General features: G+C 43.8%; 1 protein-coding gene across 3 annotated transcripts in view; it reads right to left on the bottom strand.

Moving 5' to 3' along the window:
- Nucleotides 1-21,218, bottom strand: part of nkain2 (sodium/potassium transporting ATPase interacting 2) — a 59,185-nt gene extending 37,967 nt beyond the window's left edge. For all 3 annotated transcript variants that reach the window (XM_061812832.1, XM_061812834.1, XM_061812835.1), the window contains exon 1: nt 21,090-21,218. In XM_061812832.1, coding sequence (XP_061668816.1) covers nt 21,090-21,143 — 54 coding nt within the window. In that variant the 5' untranslated portion in view covers nt 21,144-21,218. The remainder of the gene's footprint in view (nt 1-21,089) is intronic.
- Nucleotides 21,219-21,524: the final 306 nt, after the last annotated feature.

Here is a 21,524-nt window from a genome sequence, read left to right as displayed (position 1 = left end):
CGAGAGATGCTCCTCAGCCTACTTCTACTTGCTAGTTTACCTGACACCGTCCCCCTCCGCTCTTAAAGGGGTACACTCATAATTACAAACAGAACACACCCCCGTAACTTTATACCTGCGGGTATGACTGGTGGACCATACCTGTAACTTTATATCTGCGGGCATGACTGACCACACCCGTACATTTTCAAATGTGAGTGACTGACACATATCAAGTCTTGATCCTATCGGTTTAGTTTCAAGGGTATTTTTGGTATGAATATTATGCAATTTCTTTCCTTAAGACTGTTGGGCTTTACAATCAGTGGAGTTTGGGCATGTAGAAGTACATCATTTCATTGTCTGATAACAGCAAATTCTAGCAAGAATAAAAACGAATTATGATGAGACTAAAAATGTAATTTATTGACCATTTGTGAAGCTTTGTGAAATTTGTTTTCAAATCAACATCCATTGGAAACTGTTGGGATTTTGATGCAAAGAAGTTTTCATTTTTTTACTATGATGCCTATTGACCGTAATTTTATTTTCTTATGAGGTAAGTTGTGTCAAACATTGAAAAACAGTCCAATTTTGTTTAAATTGCTGAGGTGCAAACCAGCTGGGTAGATTATGTACTTTTAAATTCAGAGAAAAGCTTCCGTGCTGTGACTGTCGAGTCAACAACTTGCATTTCACATTTGATGCTAACAATCATTGACATTTTTTTCATCAGGTTCGCAGCGGCCCAGCTCAATGTCTTTTTTTGTTGTTGTTTTTGTGACATTTTAGTGTGCGCCGGCTGCCAAAGGACGGTCAGAGAAGATGGAATCAACGCTCTTGAAACACGCTGCGAGTAGCCTCGCGTGTCAAGATGGAAGAACAAAGACGGACCGAGATTGTTCACGAAAGCCGCGTTGCTTGGAGAGCGCTCGTGGCCCGACATTAATATATGATATTTGTGTGCGGCCCGCTCGTTAATATCCATTTTTGGCTGACTGCAAGTCCTGTGGATGCTACAGGGTGACAACACAGGATGTGAGCAGGAATCAGAATCGGTTACACGGACATCTTATCAAATTGGAGATCCAGTCCGACGCTTTGAGGAAAACATCCAACAACGCCGAAAATACGCACGGTCAAAAAAAAAAAAAAAAAAAAAAAATATTGGATCAAATCGTGCGCTTCCTTCCTTCCCAGCGACTCGTCAATTTTGGATTTTCCTGCGAATTAACATGACTGATTAATATTCTCCCAGAAACGTTTCTTTATGTAAACGTGACATTTAAATGTCAGAATCGCCCGGATAATCAGCTTGGTATTTCAACAGATCTCCTCTGAGCAGCTCAGTCGCTCCTTTTTTTTGGGGAGTGGGGGTTGAAGTTTTTAATACCAATGGGAAGACGGAATTAGAAATAATCGCAACATTGTACATTAAAGAAACAAATCGTTTTTTTCTCCCCAAATGGTGTTTTAATCCCTTCTGTATTGTTTACATATTTGGCCAATAAATCTGTTTTGAATTGTTTTCTTCCTATTCTTCCTGATTTTGTCATAATAGAAAATCACTGATGACTAATCAACCACAAGTGTTGGAAAGTGGACCAGTGCAACTGCCAAACTGAAAACGGGGCACTAAAAGTGGCAAGGTTCTGGTGTTCAGCCCGAAAATGTAAAATTCATCCCTTCCGCTATTACCATTTTTTTGTGAAAGAGTTTTGCCAGCCCCAAGCCAAAAAAAAAAAAAAAAAGGCCAAATGTTACTCGGGAGCTTTTATTGCCACATAAAGTGCTCACTGGTGTGAGTACTGCGGTGTCATTCTCCCCGAAAACAAAGCCGGGGGCTGGAGTACCGATGAATGTGCCCATTTTTGGGGGGGGCATCAGTGTCAACTAATGTCAGCCGGGACAAGCGGCGGCGGCCCGGTAAGACGGCGCCCGGGATCCAAAGCGTCGCCAAGGGTAGCGAGATGACAACGACTAGAGAGCGACTTGTGCTGCTTTGATTAAAATAAAAAAATAATCATAATCAGCCGGTGAGGGCAACTCAGCTGCCGGATAAAAAAAAAAAAAAAAAATAAACAAGTTTGGCAGAGATTCAACTATGGGAAATTGGACCTCCGCTTTCCTAAGAATTGTAGAGCTGCATCTGATTTTTGGACTCCGGAGCTGTTAAAGTATATGACGCCCCCCAGCTTGTGCAATCGAGAATGAGGATTTTGCGGTTGCGTGTTTAGCTAACTGTGTCAAAAGCAATCATTTGGTGGCTATCCCCCTCCCCCCCCACCACCATCAACAACCATCTTTCTTCCCTTTCCATTATTTCTTTTGTCTCTTCCACTTTCTATTTATATCTTCTCTCTCACTCCTCCCTTCTTTCCTCCATGCTTCCATTATCTCTCCCGCCTTGCCTCCATCCCTCTCTCTCCTAATCGGTTTATGTGCCACTATGCGGCAGCGCAAAAAAAAAAAAAACGTTTAAAAAAAAATAGCATATGCAGACACAAGTAGGCAAACAAGGCAGCCTGTAAATGAATTAGCAGCCCCGCCGATGGCTTTTCCCTTCATTGACTCTTTATATCTTAATGGACCATCTATGTGGCGGGTGCTTTTAAGAGGGAATTGTTTGTGTGTGTCATACTTAGAAGAGGGAGGTTAACGACTTGATGATAAATAGGAAGTATTAGGAGATGCCACCATCATACCCGGGGGCTCTCATTGCCGTGTGCGATCAGCGGACTAGTGCACATTACAGCCGCCAGCTTGTGTGTACATCCGACCGTTTTCGTAGTCCGCGTCAACAACGGAATGCTATCGCACGTTATTTAATAGTATTCCAAAGTGTGTGTGTGTGTGTGTGTGTGTGTGTGTGTGTGTGAGGGTTATTTAGGGTGTAAATGACACCAGACAAGCCCACAGATGGAAGCCCACCCGGCTAAGAAATATTAAAACCGCATCACACACATAAAATCCACAATACAGTCCGAGTGGGTGTGGTTTTAGTGTCGTTCATTCCAGTGAAATAAAGAATTTCGCAATTTTCTTCTTCTTCTTTTCCTTTCGGCTTGTCCCGTTAGGTGTCGCCACGGCGTGTCATCTTTTTCCATCCAAGCCTATCTCGTGCATCCTCCTCTGTAAAACCCACCGTCCTCATGTCCTCCCTCACAACATCCATCCACCTTCTCTTTGGTCTTCCTCTCGCTCTTTTGCCTGGCATCTCCATCCTCAGCACCCTTCTACCAATATACTCAGTCTCTCGCATCTGGACATGTCCTAATCCCATCCAACCTGTTCATTCCAGTCTAACCTCATCTGTCAGCCTATCCATTACTACCGCAAACAGGAAGGGGCTCAGCGCGGATCCCTGATGCAGCCCCAAATTCTTCTGACAAATAAATAATAACAAATAATAATGACATCATTTTGTTGAAATCAATATGTCTGGCCACAGAAAACTCTCAATTGTTGAAATCCATATTGGAATTCAGACTTGTCACAAAAACTTGGTCAAAAAAAGGACAAAAGGTGAAGTACCGTACAGCGATTACAAAGTGCTATAATTTGCTATTACAGTATTTCAATCCAACTGGCTGAATATTGGGAACATTATGGTGATGCCATAAAAACAATTAGAATTGTGCAAGTGAATTGCCGCAGGCAGATTCGTTGGAAATAGAAAATATTTTTCCCACATTTTTTCCAAGTCTCACTATTTTTCTTACAAAATCCTGATATATATATATATATACACACACACACACACACACATACACACACACACACATACACACACACACACACACACACACACACACACACACACACACACACACACACACACACTTATGATGATGATGATATATGTGTGAGGCCCTGTAGCTCAGTGGTTAGAGCACTGGTTTGATAAACCAGGGGTTGTGGGTTCGTATCCCACTGGGGCCTCCACTCCCTGAGAAGGGTTGCGTCAGGAAGGGCATCCGGCGTAAAAATTGTGCCAAACATATGTGCGTTCATCTGAGATGACACGCTGTGGCGACCCCGAAAGGGACAAGCCGAAAGAAACTTACTATGATGATATATGTGTATAATTTCTAATAGATAATCTCTCTAATTGTGCATACCTTTCTGTTTTGATGGATTATCGCAGCGAGCTAGGCTAACACGCTCCATCCATTTTTATTGGGAGTGCTGCTCAGTAGGAAGCCGGGGATGGAATGGATAAATGTCACCAAATGACAGAAATAAAAATAAGAGCTTCTCTTTTAAGTAAAAGGAGCGGCTAAAGCATCAATGTGCTTCATTGTCTCTCGGATGTTCCCCAGCTTAATGGAAGCCTGAAAGAAAAATGGAAAAAAATTACCTAGCGGTGGTCTGCCAGCCGACTTTGTCACCTTATAAAAATGAGCGTCATTGGGCTCGCGGGGCTCGTCGGGCTAATGGACACGCCGGGCACTTTATTTCTGCTGCTCACCGTCATGAAGCGAAAAAATGTGCATTTCCGTCAAAACCGAGCACAGGCGTGAGATCGCCGAGAGTCCTCGCACGCAAGCGCTTCCGATCCGCCCAACGCGGGCGGTTGTGTATGCGTTTATGTCGCCGAAGCAGATTGACGCTATGAATCTGTAAACTCGCATCAGTAAAAAAGGAATCAAACGATTTAAAGATATTGATAAGACATTTTCGGTACTAATGACATAGTTGGAGATGGATTTCCGATAAATCGATCATTAAGAATTCAGATGATTGGGTCAAATTTTGTCTTGAAGAAGTTGAGTTAAAAATGAAGTGCACTACTTTGCTGCCACCAGCAGAGGCGCTGTCGATTTAGTGCCAAGTTAAGCTACTTGCAGGTAAAGTACGTGTATGTGTTTATTAAGATCAATATGATTTAAAAGGACAAAAATAATCCAAATGTTACATTTGAGAAGTTGTCTGAGGGGGGATCCAAAATTGTAGCACATAAATCTTGTTCATCGCATATTGTAACAAAGTGAGAATATTTCAAGTACAGCAGACACTCGGCATTTTAAAACGGTGGAGCATCAAACCTCATCTCGTCACCTCGCTTGCCGCAACTTTTTCTCTCCCCTGCTCCATCTCCGCCTTTCTACTCGCGTCTCGCATCCCGTTCAATGCCTCAGAGCTGCGTTAGCGCTGCAGTATCACCACTAGCCCTCCGGTTTCCACAGCAACGCACACACACACACACACAACCAAAATATCAACTTTTTTAGCTGCTCGCATGACGGGAGGACGCAGGCAGGCCGTCGACACCGTAATCAACACAGCTTCGACAACTCCACGCACACACGTATATGTAATCACGGGGAGTGCTGAGAGTGCAGAGCGAAGGTGCGCCACTTAAAAATGTAACTTGCGGCCGTTAATCATAAAATCCTTTCGGCTGATTGGGTGACTGACAGCGCGGGCATTGAGCGTCATCTCCCTGTATTTCAATCAATCCCTCCGTGCTGCAGATTGCCGAGTGACCTTTCCTGAGACACACTCAACGTTTATCGTTATTCAAGGGAGGCGATCCTCGCTTGCTCAGGTGGCGCGTTCGCAGCGTATTTCTCAACGCGCCGCCACTTGTATTGAGCACCTCTCGGGCGGCTGCATAATTTCAATGTTATAATAACGACATAGCCGCAATTGTGTCGATAGTCGTAGTAGGAGTGTCTTAACGTTGAGATGTGAAATCGGTCCCGTGTCAAGAGGGATCACGTTGGATTTCAATTCTTGGATTTTACCGCTCTTTTACGAGCGGGGTACCCCATGCTTGGTTCCGGGACTTTTATCCAGCAGCGTCCAAGTGGTCAGTCACAACAGCAGCGTGCTAAGGTGCTCCCGAGGTAGCAGTGTTGGTTGCCTGCTTTAAATCGGTGACTGATACGCAAGTCGACGTGCAAGCTAAAACTAAACACGTAACAAATTAATTCCACCTATTAAAAATTCAAATGCATCACAGACGTTACTTTGTTTTTGTTCACAAAAATCGGTACCTCAACTAACACAATGAATGAAAAACCACTGGCCAGCTAATGGAGATTAGCACCTAATATTGGGACACACTTCTTTTCCTTTCGGCTTGTCCAGCTCGGGGTCGCCACAGCGTGTCATCTTTTTCCCCATCTAAGCCCATCTCATGCATCTTCTTCTTGAACGCCCACTGTCCTCATGTCCTCCCTCACAACCATCCATCCACCTTCTCTTTGGTCTTCCTCTGGCTCCATCCTCAGCACCCTTCTGACAACAAACTCCCTCTCTCGCCTCTGGACATGTCAAAAACCATCGAGGTCTGCTCTATCTAACTTTGTCTCCAAAACATCCAACTGTGACTGTCCTTCTCATGAGCTCATTTCTAACCGTATCCAACTCGTTCACTCCGAGCGAGAACCTCAACATCTTCATTTCTGCCACCTCCAGTGCTGCTTCCGTGCCACCGTCTCAAATTCGTACATCATGGCCGGCCTCACCACTCTTCTATAAACTTTGCCCTTCATCCTAGCGGATACTCTTCTGTCACATAGAACACCAGACACCTGCCGTCAACTGTTCCACCCTGCTTGGACCCGTTTCTTCACTTCCTGACCACACTCTCCATTTCTCTGTATTGTTGACCCCGAGTATTTGAAGTTGTCCACCTTCGCCATCTCTTCTCCCTGCCAGCTTCACTCTTCCTCTTCTGCCCTTCTCAATCACACACATATATTCTGTTTTACTTTGGCTAATCTTCATTCCTCTCCTTTCCGGAGCGTACCTCCATCTTTCCAATTGTTCCTCCGCCTCCTCCCTGCTTTCACTGCAGATCACAATATCATCTGCGAACATCGTGGTCCAAGGGGATTCCAGCCTAACCTCGCCTGTCAGCCTATCCATTACTACCGCAAATAGGAAGGGGCTTAGCACGGAACCCTGATGCAGTCCCACCTCCACCTTAAATTCTTCTGACACACCTACTTTTTTGCTGCCCGAATACATAAGTCCTGTACTATTCTAACATATTTCTCCGCCACACCAGACTTGCGCATGCAGTACCACAGTTCCTCTCTTGGTACTCTGTCATAAGCTTTCTAGTGGTCTACAAAGATACTATGTAGCTCCTTCTGACCTTCTCTGCACTTTTCCACAATCCAGGATGTCAAATCTAAAAAACAAAAACAACCTACATCACATAAAACGTGCCTAATAATTAAGTTTAAGTTTTGAACACGTACCCTATCGTAATTTGTCACACTATGAAGCCACAACTACACGCAAGCTGAAAACCGTGACGGTATCCGTATCCCACGGTAGCTGCTGCATTCACAAATACAAGAGATCAGTGGCCGTGATTACAGAGTCTGAGTCTGTTTGTTTGAAGATGGGGGGGGGGGGACACACACAAACCCTTTTTTTTGTACGTGTGTGTATGTGAGAGTGAGATAAGAGTGCAGCCTCACCAGAGGGCAGGTGTGTGAAGCAATGACACTAAATCAATTCATACTGGAAGGAAGACGGAGGATGGGGAGGAGAGGTGAGAGGCCATGAGCTGGGGGTGGGTGGGAAAGAGGGGTGATTACGAGTGAAGATGAAAGTGTGGCATGTGTGGAGCTTTTTCTCTGCGTGGAAAAAAAAAAAGCATCGCAAATATCTTCTCATCTTGTGCTTTGGGGGCCTTCAACTAAAGGCTTCTTCTGTGATGCCTTCAAGGGGCGTCAGGAGAAGATCAAGATTGGCCGGCGAATCTCGGCTCGTCACGTCGATTATGGGAAATGCAAATAGGTTTGGAAGTCGGAGACGCTTTGGCAGCTCACACTCCAACAGAGTGTGTGTTGCGATTGTGAAGAAAAGAAAAATGTTCGACGCATTTCATGGAGTGAACGGCGAGAAGAAAAAAAAAAAGAGCCACACTCGAGCCATGTGGTGACTCAGTGGCGCCTGGTACATGCAAAAAGATAATTGGGATGTTTTTGCCCCAATTTGGCCGCTTCCCGAGCAAAAATGACAAATGCCAGACTGCTTATAAGATTATCCAGTGGTCTGAGGTCTTAAGAGTCAATTTGCCCCATTGTTTTAAAATGCTTTTTGGACACAAACTAGTGTTTTTGGTACAACCAAACCTACTAAAAAAACGTTTCTGGAGAATGAAGAGACAAACACATTTTTGTCTCAGGCCACATTGTAGTTAAAGTTTCCTTCAGAGGGTATGGAAGTAAATATGTGCCACCAGGATTTGAATTTGCAATGTAAAGTGATCGCATTTTCAATCGTTGTATTTCAGTGTAACTTTTCAATGTTAACAATTCGACCGACTACAATTCGCTGTCTGAAATTCAACTGGCTACAATACGTTGTCTAAAATTCACCGTCTGTGACACCATGCAGGGTTACTCCAAACAGCCAGCCAATCCAGTTATGTTTTCTTTAATACGTGACGTCACGTGACTAAGAAAGCGTAGCAGCGATTGGCTGGGTGTCCGGTTCTAACCTGAAGTAACCCTGCCTGTTGGCACAGACAGTGAATTTCAGACAGCGAATTGTCGCAACTATTGAAAATGTGATCACGTTACATTTACATTGCAATTCAAATCCTGGTGGCAAATAATTACTTCATAAGAGGGCCATAATATTTCAATGTTATCACTTCTGATGTGAAAATCTTACATTTTGGAACAGATTTAATCAAGAACCATGGAAGTTCACGTGCATGATTTGCCGCTTCGGGCCACATAAAATCATGTGGCGGGCCGCATCTGGCTCCCCGGGCCTTGAGTTTGACACCTGTGCTGTCTGGTCACAGAATGCAATATTCTGTGTGTCTTGAAAGATGAGTCAAAATGTCAGAGGAAGTCTGGCGATACGGGCTACTCTGCTTTAAAAACGTCAATGGCAGCAAATGAGTTCAGAAGCTAATGTCCACGTGTGAACAATAGCGTCTAGGGATAGAGTTGATTGCAATTGAGTTTTTTTTTTTCCCCTTGAAGGGAAACAGAGGCTCTGATTTGAGCGAGGTGTTAATTAGAGGAATGGCATCTGTTAGAGGGACAGGCGACATTTGAGGAAATGGGAAGATAGTCAACAGAGCAGTCAAATCTTTCGAAAAAAAAATCCATTTGGCGATGATGGTCATTTCTTTTTCCCATTTCAAACTAATTGCACTGTCGGTAGGAATAAAAAGTCAAAGGAAATGCTAAAAGCATCCCAAAAACTCATATTTGACGTTTGCTAAGAGGAGGTCAGCGAACAATTTTAGGCGAGTTAAGCCCAATCGTTCCTGAATAAATTAGCCACCATTTGAAGTCTGCGGCAGACGCTGTATCTCTTTGCCGATCGACTCGGACGCGCTATCTGGGGCAAATCCACGAGACAGGACTGACAGCAGAAAAACAGATATTAAAAAAAGAAGACCGTGATGTCCGGGGCAGGGGTGAAGGGAAAATTGGATTTTTGTCCTTCATGCAACTTGTAGCGTATAAAAAGAAAATGCTTGTTTTCCCAGGAAAACTCGGTTTATGATACAATAAAAGAACAACAAGATATTGTTTTGTACAATTCTCTTCAAAGCAACAAAGGGAAGCCATAGGAAACGAGCTGGCTTTATGATTGAGTCCGGGGGGGGTTCTTGATGTTTCGCCCTAGTTAAGACAATTTCCATTACAGCCATTAAAGCACAAAGCTTCTGAAGTTTAATAGCTGTCGTTATAGTTTGAAATGTGATTTGATTTATTCATTTTAATTTGTCTGAGACGCTGTCTCGTCTACTCCCCTTGGATACAAAACTGCTCATGTAGTTTTGATCACAAGAAAATGAGAAATTTATCTCAAGCGTGTGTTAGGTTAAAACAAAAAATTACGGACAGTGTGATGGCAATCTAATACAAAAGCAAGCGGGACGATCTATACTAAAATGAAAAAAAAAAAAAAAAAATAGCAGAGTTGGCAATGAGTAACCCAACGGATTGCAAGTTGAGCAACAGAATTCAACGTATGATTCAAAGCCCGACAAGAATGAAGAAAAACAGAACAAGATGAGACAAAGTGATCTTGCGCGGTTTCAGGTTTTTACCCGATCAAGGGAACGCTAATCCCGTAAATAAAGCTTTAAGCACAAAAGCAATTGCTCGCTGATAATTTTACTCCTATAAAACGATGAGTTCTTTTGGGACCGAGCTGAATGTTATTTAAACCATTACGTGTACAGGAATTGGAAGTCTCGAGATGGCAAAATTTCCTGAAACAAATGCATTCTATTCATGTTATTTTCTCACGGGGAAAGTCCAATGAATGAATCGTAACTGGATCCTGATGGGACGAGAAACAAAAGCGAGACAGGCGTCAGCACAGCAGTGACCAGACTGAGGATAAGCGCGTCAGAAAGTGGATGGATGGACTATTTGAGTGAAGCATCAAAAGCACAACAATGGCGACGATAACGGCCTGAAGCTTTCCTCCTGTTGCCTACAGCAACCGCTTTCTTGTCGTCTCCGTGCTGGATGCAGTCGGTGTGAAAAGCCTTTTCTTGGCAGTATAATCACGTTTTAATGAAATGATAAATTGTTAATTTCTTCAAGAACAGAAAGTTTCCTCACACTGCGGCGTGCTTTTCCTTCTCCTTAAAGGTCTCCGTGTAAATCAATCCGCCTCTAAGATGAATGCAGTCTTTTGGTGAGTGACGATAAATTTTAACCGAAAATAAATATGGAAGGAAAAATGCCAGCCTTCTTTTCAGACAACAAGATTGAAACTCCAACTTAAGTCTTATCTCACCTTGCGGCTGCAGTCCACCGTTGGCGAGCGACTAATCGTGTCAGAGTGGTTCAATATTTAAGTGCGACGACGACATGGTGGCGGTGTGCAAAAATTCTGTTGATTCGTAATGTTCACCGTGACGCTTTCACCAGTGATGTTTAAAAGCCTCAAAATTCCTCGCCATGCGACACGAGAAGGCATACATTACCACCGAAGTTACCGTTTTGCCTGTTTTATTTGTGTGGCCTAGACATATTTTTGATTCAACTAATATACACGATGACAGACAATGATTCTGGTTTACATTCAAATTTAGATTACAGCAACAGCACCGACATGTGAGTCCCCCCAAAAACTCACATTTTACTATATTTTCCGCACTATAAGGCGCACCGCTTTATAAGGCGCACCATCAGTGAATGGCCTATTTTAAATCTTTTTCCATATATAAGGCGCACCGCATTATAAGGCGCATAGAAAAGATGCTACAGTAGAGGCTGGAGTTACATTATGCATCCATTAGATTGAGCTGCACTCAATTCTCAATATTGATCCATATATAAGGCGCACCGGACTGTAAGGTGCACCATTGGGTTCTGAGGAAAATTAAGGGCTTTTAGGTGCGCCTTATAGTGCGGAAAATACGGTACAGCTCGTTTCATGCAGGTGTACCTAAAGAATTGATCGGTATACTGTACATCAACACAAGCCCTCCGTTTTGTTCCGCCGCTCTGAATCCCAGGTGAAGGGGTCTCAACGGCAACGCTTAACACGCTCCGCTACCGCCACACTACCTGCCTGTTATAACACTCACACGCCCAACCATTCCCTATAGGATGGAGGTGGGGGGGGGAAGACAGACATCATTTTTACAGCTCCTTGAGCAGCTCAAAGGAGCCGGAGAGAGACCAGAGCATCTGGGGGTAGGGGGGCAAAAAAACACAAAATGAAAGCAAGAGCTTTGGGACAGAGGTTAGAGGTTGAGGTCATGTCACAAGAAAACAAATGGCAGTAATGGTGCACCTCAAATTGTGAGCGGAGGAAATGAAGGGAAAACAGAAAATCAAAAAATCTTCAATGTCCACCAGTGTGGTAATGCGACGACATTAGAACTCATTCGCAGCTTTGATGAAATGACAAAAAACAACACAGGCAGCAGACGGAACTGCTGCATCGGCGCAGGAACGACAACAACGGTTACAAGAACCTGCATCGACAGCGTGAGTTCTCCAAACGAAAAGGGATGCGTTTTACCTGGAGGGGTAAACAACAATGCGGTACTGCCGACCGCGTGCCACTTTACAGTGACATGAAAGCATCTTTATGCGCATGTCTGATTTTGTACGATGAATTAGACTTCTAACTGCCAGCAGATATCTTCGGCTCAATCCGTGATATCGCTCGCTCATATTCGGGCCAGGATCTTTGTTGCCCGAGGGGCTTCACTTTTCCCCACACGCAGCTTCCCACCGCGGCACGTCCAATTTGAAAGGCGGGGTCAGTACTTGGGAATGTGGTCCGTTGAGATTAGAATTAACCACCGGCATGCTCTGAAGAGACAAGCGGTCCAATTCCTTGCGGCTTCAGCAGTCAAAGCCCCGAATAGCTCCTGGTAACGGTTCGTTTTAAGGTATACAGAGTAATGGGTTTCCTTTTTATGACAAAACTACCTTAAAAAGTTAATCGCCATCATAGCCTCAGAGAATATAGCAGCCATCTTTTCCATCCCCAACCAAACATCATAAAAAGGAATAGCATCTCAGAGAACATCATGAGGCACAAAAATGATCCCGGGGGTACACCAAAATGCATGTTATATCCTCTTTCTTTCCATATGAGTAGCTGACAGGACGCTGGTTCGAACAGTGTTAAAGTTTTAGACTTGCTGTGATTGTGTTGGAGAGCAGACAGTATGTTTCCCAAACTCTTGAGTAAGGCACTACACCTCCATCTGCTTTGGTTAAGACTTTAGGGTACAGCCAGAATTCAACAATGTACCAAGCAGGACTTCCCTGATCCAGAACATGAGATGAGGTGCCATGAGGAGGGCTGAAGTATTCTGCACACTACACGCTCTACATTAGTCTAAGTAGTTTGGGATCAATACATGAAGGTTTGCGCTAGGCAGGCACCATCACCTTCTCATTGTTCAGCCACGTACGCCGTCATAAGAACGCATCAGTCAGCTCTCAAGACTTTCCGCGAGGCCCTTGGACGCGTTCCAGGATGAGATACACTTTGCAACACATTTTCCATTTCCGACACTGGCCCAATTCCAAATCTTAATGTATTGACTGGAAGTCGTAAAGAAAGAATAACGGTCTGTTTGGGTTTTGGATAGACTGGAGGGGAGCGTGTAACATTTTCTTAGTATACCGTAAGTGTGACAAGCCTTCTATGAACAAGGCAGTGATTTTCCTGTCCATTAGGGTCTATTGTAAAACACATTTTTAGCATGGCTGATAAATCACAGAATCCCGCAAAATCCTGAACATCTCAGTCTTACTCACTTGGTTAGCATAACCAGTACTGAATATGGTCGCGTTCAACCTGGTTCTAAACACACCGCATTGTTGTGGTTCATCCCTACATTTGACACACATGAACAATAATCATTCACTTGTGAATTTAGGAACTCCTATCAAAGATCAGTACCAGGAACTAAGACGGGCAGAAGGGAATTAACAGCACAGTAACAGGACATTTACCCAAAGGATAGAACGTTTGCAGCAGTGCAGCGATAATGAAGGTGACCATAATTGTTTTCGGAGACTTGAGTCTGGGCGAACTTGATGAATGCGCCAGCAAATGTTTCCAACACATTCCATGTTTTCCGGAGCAGGTTTGAGTGGCTTGTTGTGTTCTTTTCCTACAGTAGTTGTTGACGAAAAGGTTATTGGGGGTTGTTAGAAATCAGCTAATGGTCTTCATGAAGTCGCCCTTCATGGTTACTGACAATTTTACGATGTTTCTCAAAAGCTCAATGGCAAATTGGAACTTTTCACATTCGCCCTTCATCTGTGATCAGAAAAACAAGAACCCATCCAAAATGGACACGTCATACTTTATCGATGCCATTGGGAATTTTGGATTAAAGTCCTAAAACGTGACCCAAAAGGGAGAATTCAGCAAATATCCCAAGACTTAAAGTCGGCGAGTATCAAAAGGATTTATGTCACAAGTTTACTTTTTCATTGCCTTAAATCGGTAACAGAGACGAAGCGACAATGAGTTAACTAAGAGGACAACGTGGAATGACCCAGGAAGTAATTGTGATAATTCAATTTACGACGCAGTTGTTCCCCGCCATATCGCATTTCACTTTTCACGGTCACACTGCATTGCAGACATTTAAATGCCTGCATCTAATTTTTACATCTGCCGATTTTCCATTTTATTGTTTTTGACCATTTTTTCTACACGGACAAATGTTACTACCGACTACCGTAGCTATAAGTGCGAGCCGGGAGGACACAGTGCTTAACAGACGGAATGTAAAAAGTTTAGGATCATTTCACACAAAAAAATAAGATCAAGTGCAATCTGTTTTGTAGAAATCTGAACCGGCTTACACAACACGGCGCCTAATAGCCAACACAATTACATAAATATCATTACCTAACTTAATATAGCTTATTGGCCATAGTTATTATGCAATGTCCCCACAAGTGGTCAAGGATAGGCACATAAGCGCATTCATACACTCCCTCTTACATCCCGGAATTCAACACATAGATGAGCTAACAACTGCAAACTCTCTCATTATGTAACTACTATATTCCTCAACAGTTCAAGCCCCACGTTTAGTATGAATTTTTAAAGCCACACATATTCAAGGTCACACGGTCACCCCAAAGTGGACAAAAATAATACCTGGACCTCACATAGAGTACTTCTTATGTGTTGGTATTATGCAAAAATCAATTCCATGCAATTAACGGAATAATCAATATGATATGTTTTGTATGTTCTATAACCCTCACAATAAATGACAAAACTGTACAGTACTTGCTTTGTTGTCCAGTAAAACTGGAGTCAACCTTGTAGTTTTTCCTGTTACATTCACAGATTATCGGCAAAATTTGAAGAAACAAAAGGGCCCGTCACTACTGAGTGACCTTTACCTTTGACCGTCAAAACCCAACTCAAAGTGGACCCAAATTGAATAACGTCACTCAAGGCCATCTTGAAATAATGCGTTCCTGAAAATGGAACGTCGGGACGAACAACCCGCAACGAAATGTCCACAGCTGCCGAGGGCACGGAGGCATTAAAGGGCCACGGAGAGACAGAGCGGACATTTATGAAAACCTCTGGCTACCTGAGGGGAAGATGGAGTGACAAATTGGACATTGCAAAAAAGACAGCGGGACAGAAAATCTTTAGAGCGAGAGCCGAGATTGTGTGTGGCGCTTGTTGAAAAGCTGCCTCGGACAGAAAGGATTGCGAAGTCCTTTAACCTGACGGAGCCTTGCCAATGAGTGCGGCGGTCTGAAGGTTAGGATCAAAATGTCTCTTAGCAAAGTATTGGATGTTGTTTACTTCCAACTCAAACTTCAATTAAAGGGTCATTTAGCTCAAATGGTGAAAAACAACAGATGGGAGCCCAAGCGGATTCTGGACTTTTGACAAAATGAGAGAAAGAGAGCGACGTTTGTGTGTTTCTCAGAATCATCTTTTATTTGCCAGCTATGTCTTAACCCAAGCAAGTTTAGCTTGTTCTTTTACCTTATTCAACTTGCATTCATCAGATTTTTACTCCTGAGGAAACAAAAGAACTTGGATGTCAACGCATTGGCTGCGGAGCAAGCGCAAACTTAAAACAGGCTTCGCCAATTCCTCATCTGCTTCGGCCAAAGTGTTAAGGCGGGGTGTGTCTACAATAACTCAGGAAACCTAAGCAGTGAACAGTTAGCGCCACCTCTAGACGCGCTGCATTATTGATGGGAACCGGGCATAAAACCAGGCACAAATAGAAATTGCTAATGACGCCCACCACCTCCGATTGTTATTCAAAAGTAACAATTCTCTATCGACCAATCAGCAGGGAGCAGCTCCAATACAAATGAAGGCTTCCGCTGAAATCGACCAGGTAGTCCAGATAAAAACCCTGCTCGGTGGTCCTTGCTTTACAACACCATTCCCAAGATTTTGTAGGTACATCTAAAAGTAGCGTAGTCACAATGGTATTTGTATGAAAAACAGTAACAGTAGGTCTACGGCTGCTGTTTGGACCATAAACCCTCGTATGTCAGGACCATCCTGAACCGAGGACTCGCTGGTTTGGAAAGACAGCTGTCTCAGCAACTTTCAATGTATTCCCGTACACCGATGCTCATTCCTCTAATATATCGCAATCACCAGGCAGAAGCGATGATTTACCATTTCCGTATTCACGGCAGAGCCTGCGAGTGGTAAATAATTCATTTTGTCTCTCAGCGGCGGGAATGTCGCAGGAATATCTCAGACGCACGAAAACCGGTCACGCCGTTTCATGTCCACGCATTTCGGACACGTCTTACTCTGGCATTATATTCTCCTCCGCAGTTTTTAATCAATCGGCTTGCGCAGAAACGACACGACGAACGCCCACCAGCCCTGCAGCGCACCCGTGTGAACTCCCTCGCCGCTGGATGCTCGCCATCTTTGTGACAGCAGCTGGTGGATGTCGTGCGGAGCCATTACAGCAATGAGGACCACTGCCACTGACACCCCGAGTGGAATAATATAGTCTGTGCGTGTTTGCACATGCCTGGATGCGTCGTCTGCTGTGGTTCCTTATTGCCGTATTTAGTTGGACCACATTTTGCATGTCGATATATGCTGCACCGTCACAAAAAATATGAAAACTGTTCAGTCAAAACTAAGAAATAGCACCAACCCAATAAAAGTTATAAACCAAACTTAATAATTATGAATAAACTGCTTGGAAAATGAATGGAGGGGTTACAGAAATGGTTGGGGAAGCAGAACTTTGCTCATTTACCAAGGTTACTGTTCTGCTCTGAAATATGTTAAAAGTATCTGTAAGCGATCAAATATTACAGGAACAAAGCGGACACCAACAATTTTGTTTATAAGTGACATTTTGAGGTCATGATAATCATGAAATAAATTGTTTGTATTGAATCATATCAACTTCTTACCGGGAATTTTACTTGCAAATGTATTTTTCAAACCCAAACGATCTTAAGGACGATGTTTGTGTATCCTAACTCTCCTTCAATAGAGAAGATGGGGCGAGATCCGTTGAAATAAGTAAATGGCTGCTACAGTAAACGTTCGGATTCCAGCTAACGAATATGAATGTCCATGGCACTGACTTGAGTTCATCTACAATACCAAAGGAGTGCTTTGATTACCATAAACCTGTCCTTATTTGCTAACTGTCATACCTTAGCTTTCAGAAAAAAAAAAACATCAAAATAAGTTCTGCTTCATCGTATCAATTAATTACGGACACTGTTACATCAGCTTTTACGCATCTGAGCGCAGGATCATTGACGTCTGCTCGACTTCATTAGCTATCTTAGCGATTACCATCGCTAATGAAGGAGCAACTGCGTAGAGAGAATCAGTTCCAGTACATATCATCACCACGGTTGTTTCGCAACGTAACCTCTCAGGTGGAAGTGCTGGTGGCGAAATCCCCTCAAGAGGATCTCAATTAGTTCAAGAGGATCATGGACAGCGTGGGGTCTTCGCCGCCAAGGGGTGCTTGGTGATTTTAGCGAAGCCGGCGGGATTGCGCCTTATTAAACGCTTGCAAGTGAACCAAGCTAACAGCTAATTGTGGCGCCCGTAGCGCGCAAACGTCTTTAAACTCACGGCAACACTAATGGACTTATCAGCAGGCTTCACTATTACTACAGTTAACAGAGCAAAACGTGTTGCTGACGGCGGCTTCGCATTAGTTCCACCGCGTTAGACACAAATAAGCGTGCGTCCCTCTCGCTACTCACCTACAGGATCGCAAAGCATGTCCGTTCACAGCAAAATGACGAAAACAAGCAGAGCATTGTCCCGTTTGTTCACAAGACGATCGCGTGAACGTTCAAACACGTCTGTCTTTTCATGCTCTTGACCAGAAATTCGGAACTACTGGAGGTTTGCGGTTTCAACGGCAACCCACAAAACCTTTCTGGCAAATCGCCCCAAAGGTCTGCCCAATGTCAAGTCTGAATGGGACCATTTTCTGGAAACATGACGGTCTTGTCGTGCCAGATTTCATGAATACCGTGAACGGGCAAAAACCGCTACTTTCCACCACCAGACCACAGTAGTGACCCGTTAGCCATAGTGTACCAAGCAGACGGGATAGAAACGTTTCCCATTCTGTGGTGATCATGGCTTTGCAAAAAAAAAAAAGTTAATGAAAAATCTAGACACACCCTTTAAGACCCTAAAATGAACAAGGCTAACAAAATTTGCTAATGCTTACATAGTTGACGGAAAACTAATTTTTTAAAATTGTAACTTTATTGGTCCATCTGAACAAAATAAAATCATAGGTTTGCAGTGTAGCTCTAGTGATGTACTTTTTCCATTTCTATGATTCGAGGAATGACAAAACTCCAATTTCAATGCTATTACGTTTTGGGTTTTATACACGGGGTCCTGAGTTTAGGAAAGCGTTCCGTTCCTCCCGTGGTGACATCATGTTTGTACTCCGTGATGTCCTAAAGTCGAAATCAGAATCAGAATAAGCTTTAGCGGCAAAGTATGGAACAACACACAAGGAATTTGTCTCCGGCAGTCGGTACGACATTCATGTTGAGTACTGAGAAGAAGAACTAACAAATAAACAAGAACGAAGAACAACAGACATTCAATTAATAGGAAACTATTCGTTCTCGCTAACCTACGCTAACAGATCAGTAAATCCACAATTACAGTAACTATTCGTAAGAAAAACACTTCTGGCCCAAACATATATCAAATGAAAAACCACAAGAACTTCGGTAACAGAGTGCGTCTTCATGTGTCGGTACTTCTTACTACTTTTCTCCTTTACAAGCTCGAAACCCACAAAGTAGTTACTGTGTGCAAGCTTTTGATGGGTTACACTGCCATAGCTGAACAAAATCCCATCAAATTCTCGAAACAATGGGATTTTTGTTAGTCACTATGAGACACTTTAGAGGTTGTGACTTAAGAATGTTACGTCACACAATCTTCGTCAATTTTCATGCATTTACGCGCATTTAAATAACACGCAAAGTCCACATTCCGACGCACAATAAGCCTTCAATTTCACCATTCAGGGTATCCTGTCTCATACCAATCCAAATCTAGGATTACAACCTTTCCCTTAGGCTTCACCTTGAGCTTGAGGTTTTTCCCAGACTACCCTGAAGCACAAGTTCAAAGACGCCACGGCTTTCTCTGATGTGATGCTTCAAAACGTTTGATACTGCACTATATAAGTCGGACATACGCTGTGAGTTAAGTTAGTTTCAAGGCTGAAAGTTCGGTCCCTTGGGACAGAGAAACTCGAAGGCCACCGGTCATGCTCGCTACGCAAGGGGACCGGACCGATAAAATCATGCTAGGTCACGGTTTGACGTCAGCGTTTGCGTTAGCATTCCAAGCCCACAGACGACTGAAACATCTTGTTTTTGACCGTCGACAACAGTTTGAAACGCTTGCTTCCGACACCTACGGGACTAAGGTGAAAGAGTAATGGCAAGCTCGCATAATCGGGCCGAGAGTTTCAAAATTCAGAGGAGCTTTTCCATCACAGTACAAAGATAATAAAATGGATATAAGATTCTGTAATGCCAAGCTTTAAAGTTAGCATTTCTACCATTCTGAGTCCAGAGACGGGTGCTTCTTAATAGTCGTTTTTGATGGTCGACCTCTGTTTGAAACACTTGCGCCAGACACCAGGATTACTTAAGTCAGGTAGACACCTACCGACAACCAGGATAAATTTGAGTACTTTGTCTCAACGTCCGATAGAATTTACTAAAGGCCTGATTCTCAGATGTCTCTAAAGGCTTATCCTGAGCAATTATCCTGAGGTTTAGGCTTTTGTTGAGCGTGATTTTTCCTCCCCGTTCTGCTCGGAAATCGGTTCAGGCCAGCAATCATAAATGTTAAACCTGTTCAATACTCCCCATCAAAAATCCTGACGGCAATTACGGAAATGTTTGTTGATGATGGACGTGATAACAAACGGGACAATAAGCAAATTCGGATGTGACCTGAAGCCGACAGTGTTCATGACTGCGAACAAAGAACAGAAACGAGCTAACAGTTGGGCTACCTTCTACTTATTTATTATGTCTCCTACTCTTTGTTCTTACTAGTTCGTTCCAGTAATCTGAATGGCCCGTGGCACCTCATTGCCTCTCACGGATCAATCTTGACACTACAACAGATCTCTAGTTTGGGGAAGGAGACTCACCTTTGTCCACTGAGGCATGCTGAAATGTGTGGTGTGCTGTGTTTCTCAGTTTGAGCAGTGAGAACCACCGATGGCATTTTTTTCCCGCACGTTTAGAAAATCAGTTAATCGGTAAAGAAAACAAAAAATAACAGTTACATCTCTTCGCGCTACCGCCCAAATGTGAACACGTCAATCATTAACTCTGACTTGTGCGGAGAAAACCTTAAATAAATTGTAGGGCGTACACTCAGCTTCAAAGTGGGCAATTCGGCACCCAGTAGAGTTTTTAAACGCCACAATGGAGCAAAACAGAGTGAGGCTAACTCGGAAATGTAATAAAGCCGTTCAAATCCATCCCGTCTTGACATTTCTGCGAGAGGCTTATACGGACAAGGCGTTGCAGCAGGCCAGGTTTCCTCTTTCCTATAAACGGATGAGATGGCTGTTGTTCTCAAACATCGCTCCCCGTGTTTGCACACAAACTCACCTCGCTCCGACCCAGCCCCGCCGCCAACCCCCTCACCCGCCCCCCCCCTGCTGTCTAGCCTGGCACCGCTTGCCGGTGCCGACGCAGATGGCACCGGGAGACGGACGCCAAACGGACAACGCCGGCCGTTGGCTCCTGCGACGAAACGTCGGATCTAATCTCCCTCGTACGCGTACGTCACGTGTTTATTGCTGAATCACACGTGTCGGATCACGTCCTTTCATCACATTTCTGCAGATTTATCAGCACATCGCTTAAAGCGTATCGCCCCTTTATTTCTCGCTTGTTTACACGCCTATTAACCTCAGGGACGTGAACCCCCCCCCCCCCCCAGTCACATATTCATCCACATCTCCGTCTTTTGCAGTGACAAACTATCGCCTGCTTGACTCTTGACAAGATTTCAGAAAAACCTTTTATGTCTCTGCATTGATCTGAGCGATCCAGGGCCATTTTTTTTTTTTTGAGGGGGGGGGGGTCGATAGTAATCATAACACTTACCAGCTGCATGCCACAGATGAAGGCCAAGGTACACCTGCCGCTGCAGCACCCCATGGCGTCCTCCGCACCCCGTCTGGTCCCGGATCTCCCGGCGGATCTGTTAATTTGCGATTCGGGCCAAGTAGAGGCGCTCACTGCCGGGGGCTTCAGGGGTTGGGACCCTGGAGCTCACGTTGGAAGATGGGTCAAGCAGCAATAAATGATACTAGTGTACTTTAGGAAAGCACTTTCTCTAACGGTTTTTTGGGGGGTGGGTGGTATAGAGGGGATTCATTAATTAATTCGTATCATGAGTACAGGAAAGGGGCTTAACATGAATAAAGGTTAAGTCCCGGAGACAATAATCATATTGAAAAAAAAAGTTATATATTAAAAATTGTGCTCCAGTCCAATTAACAACAATCTGGATAATTCCACTTGACTCAAACCCGGAAG

Source organism: Syngnathoides biaculeatus, chromosome 23 (assembly GCF_019802595.1).
Source record: "Syngnathoides biaculeatus isolate LvHL_M chromosome 23, ASM1980259v1, whole genome shotgun sequence".
Taxonomy (NCBI): Eukaryota; Metazoa; Chordata; class Actinopteri; order Syngnathiformes; family Syngnathidae; genus Syngnathoides; species Syngnathoides biaculeatus.
Note: the sequence above shows the minus strand (reverse complement) of the source record. Positions and strands in the feature narration are given on the sequence as shown.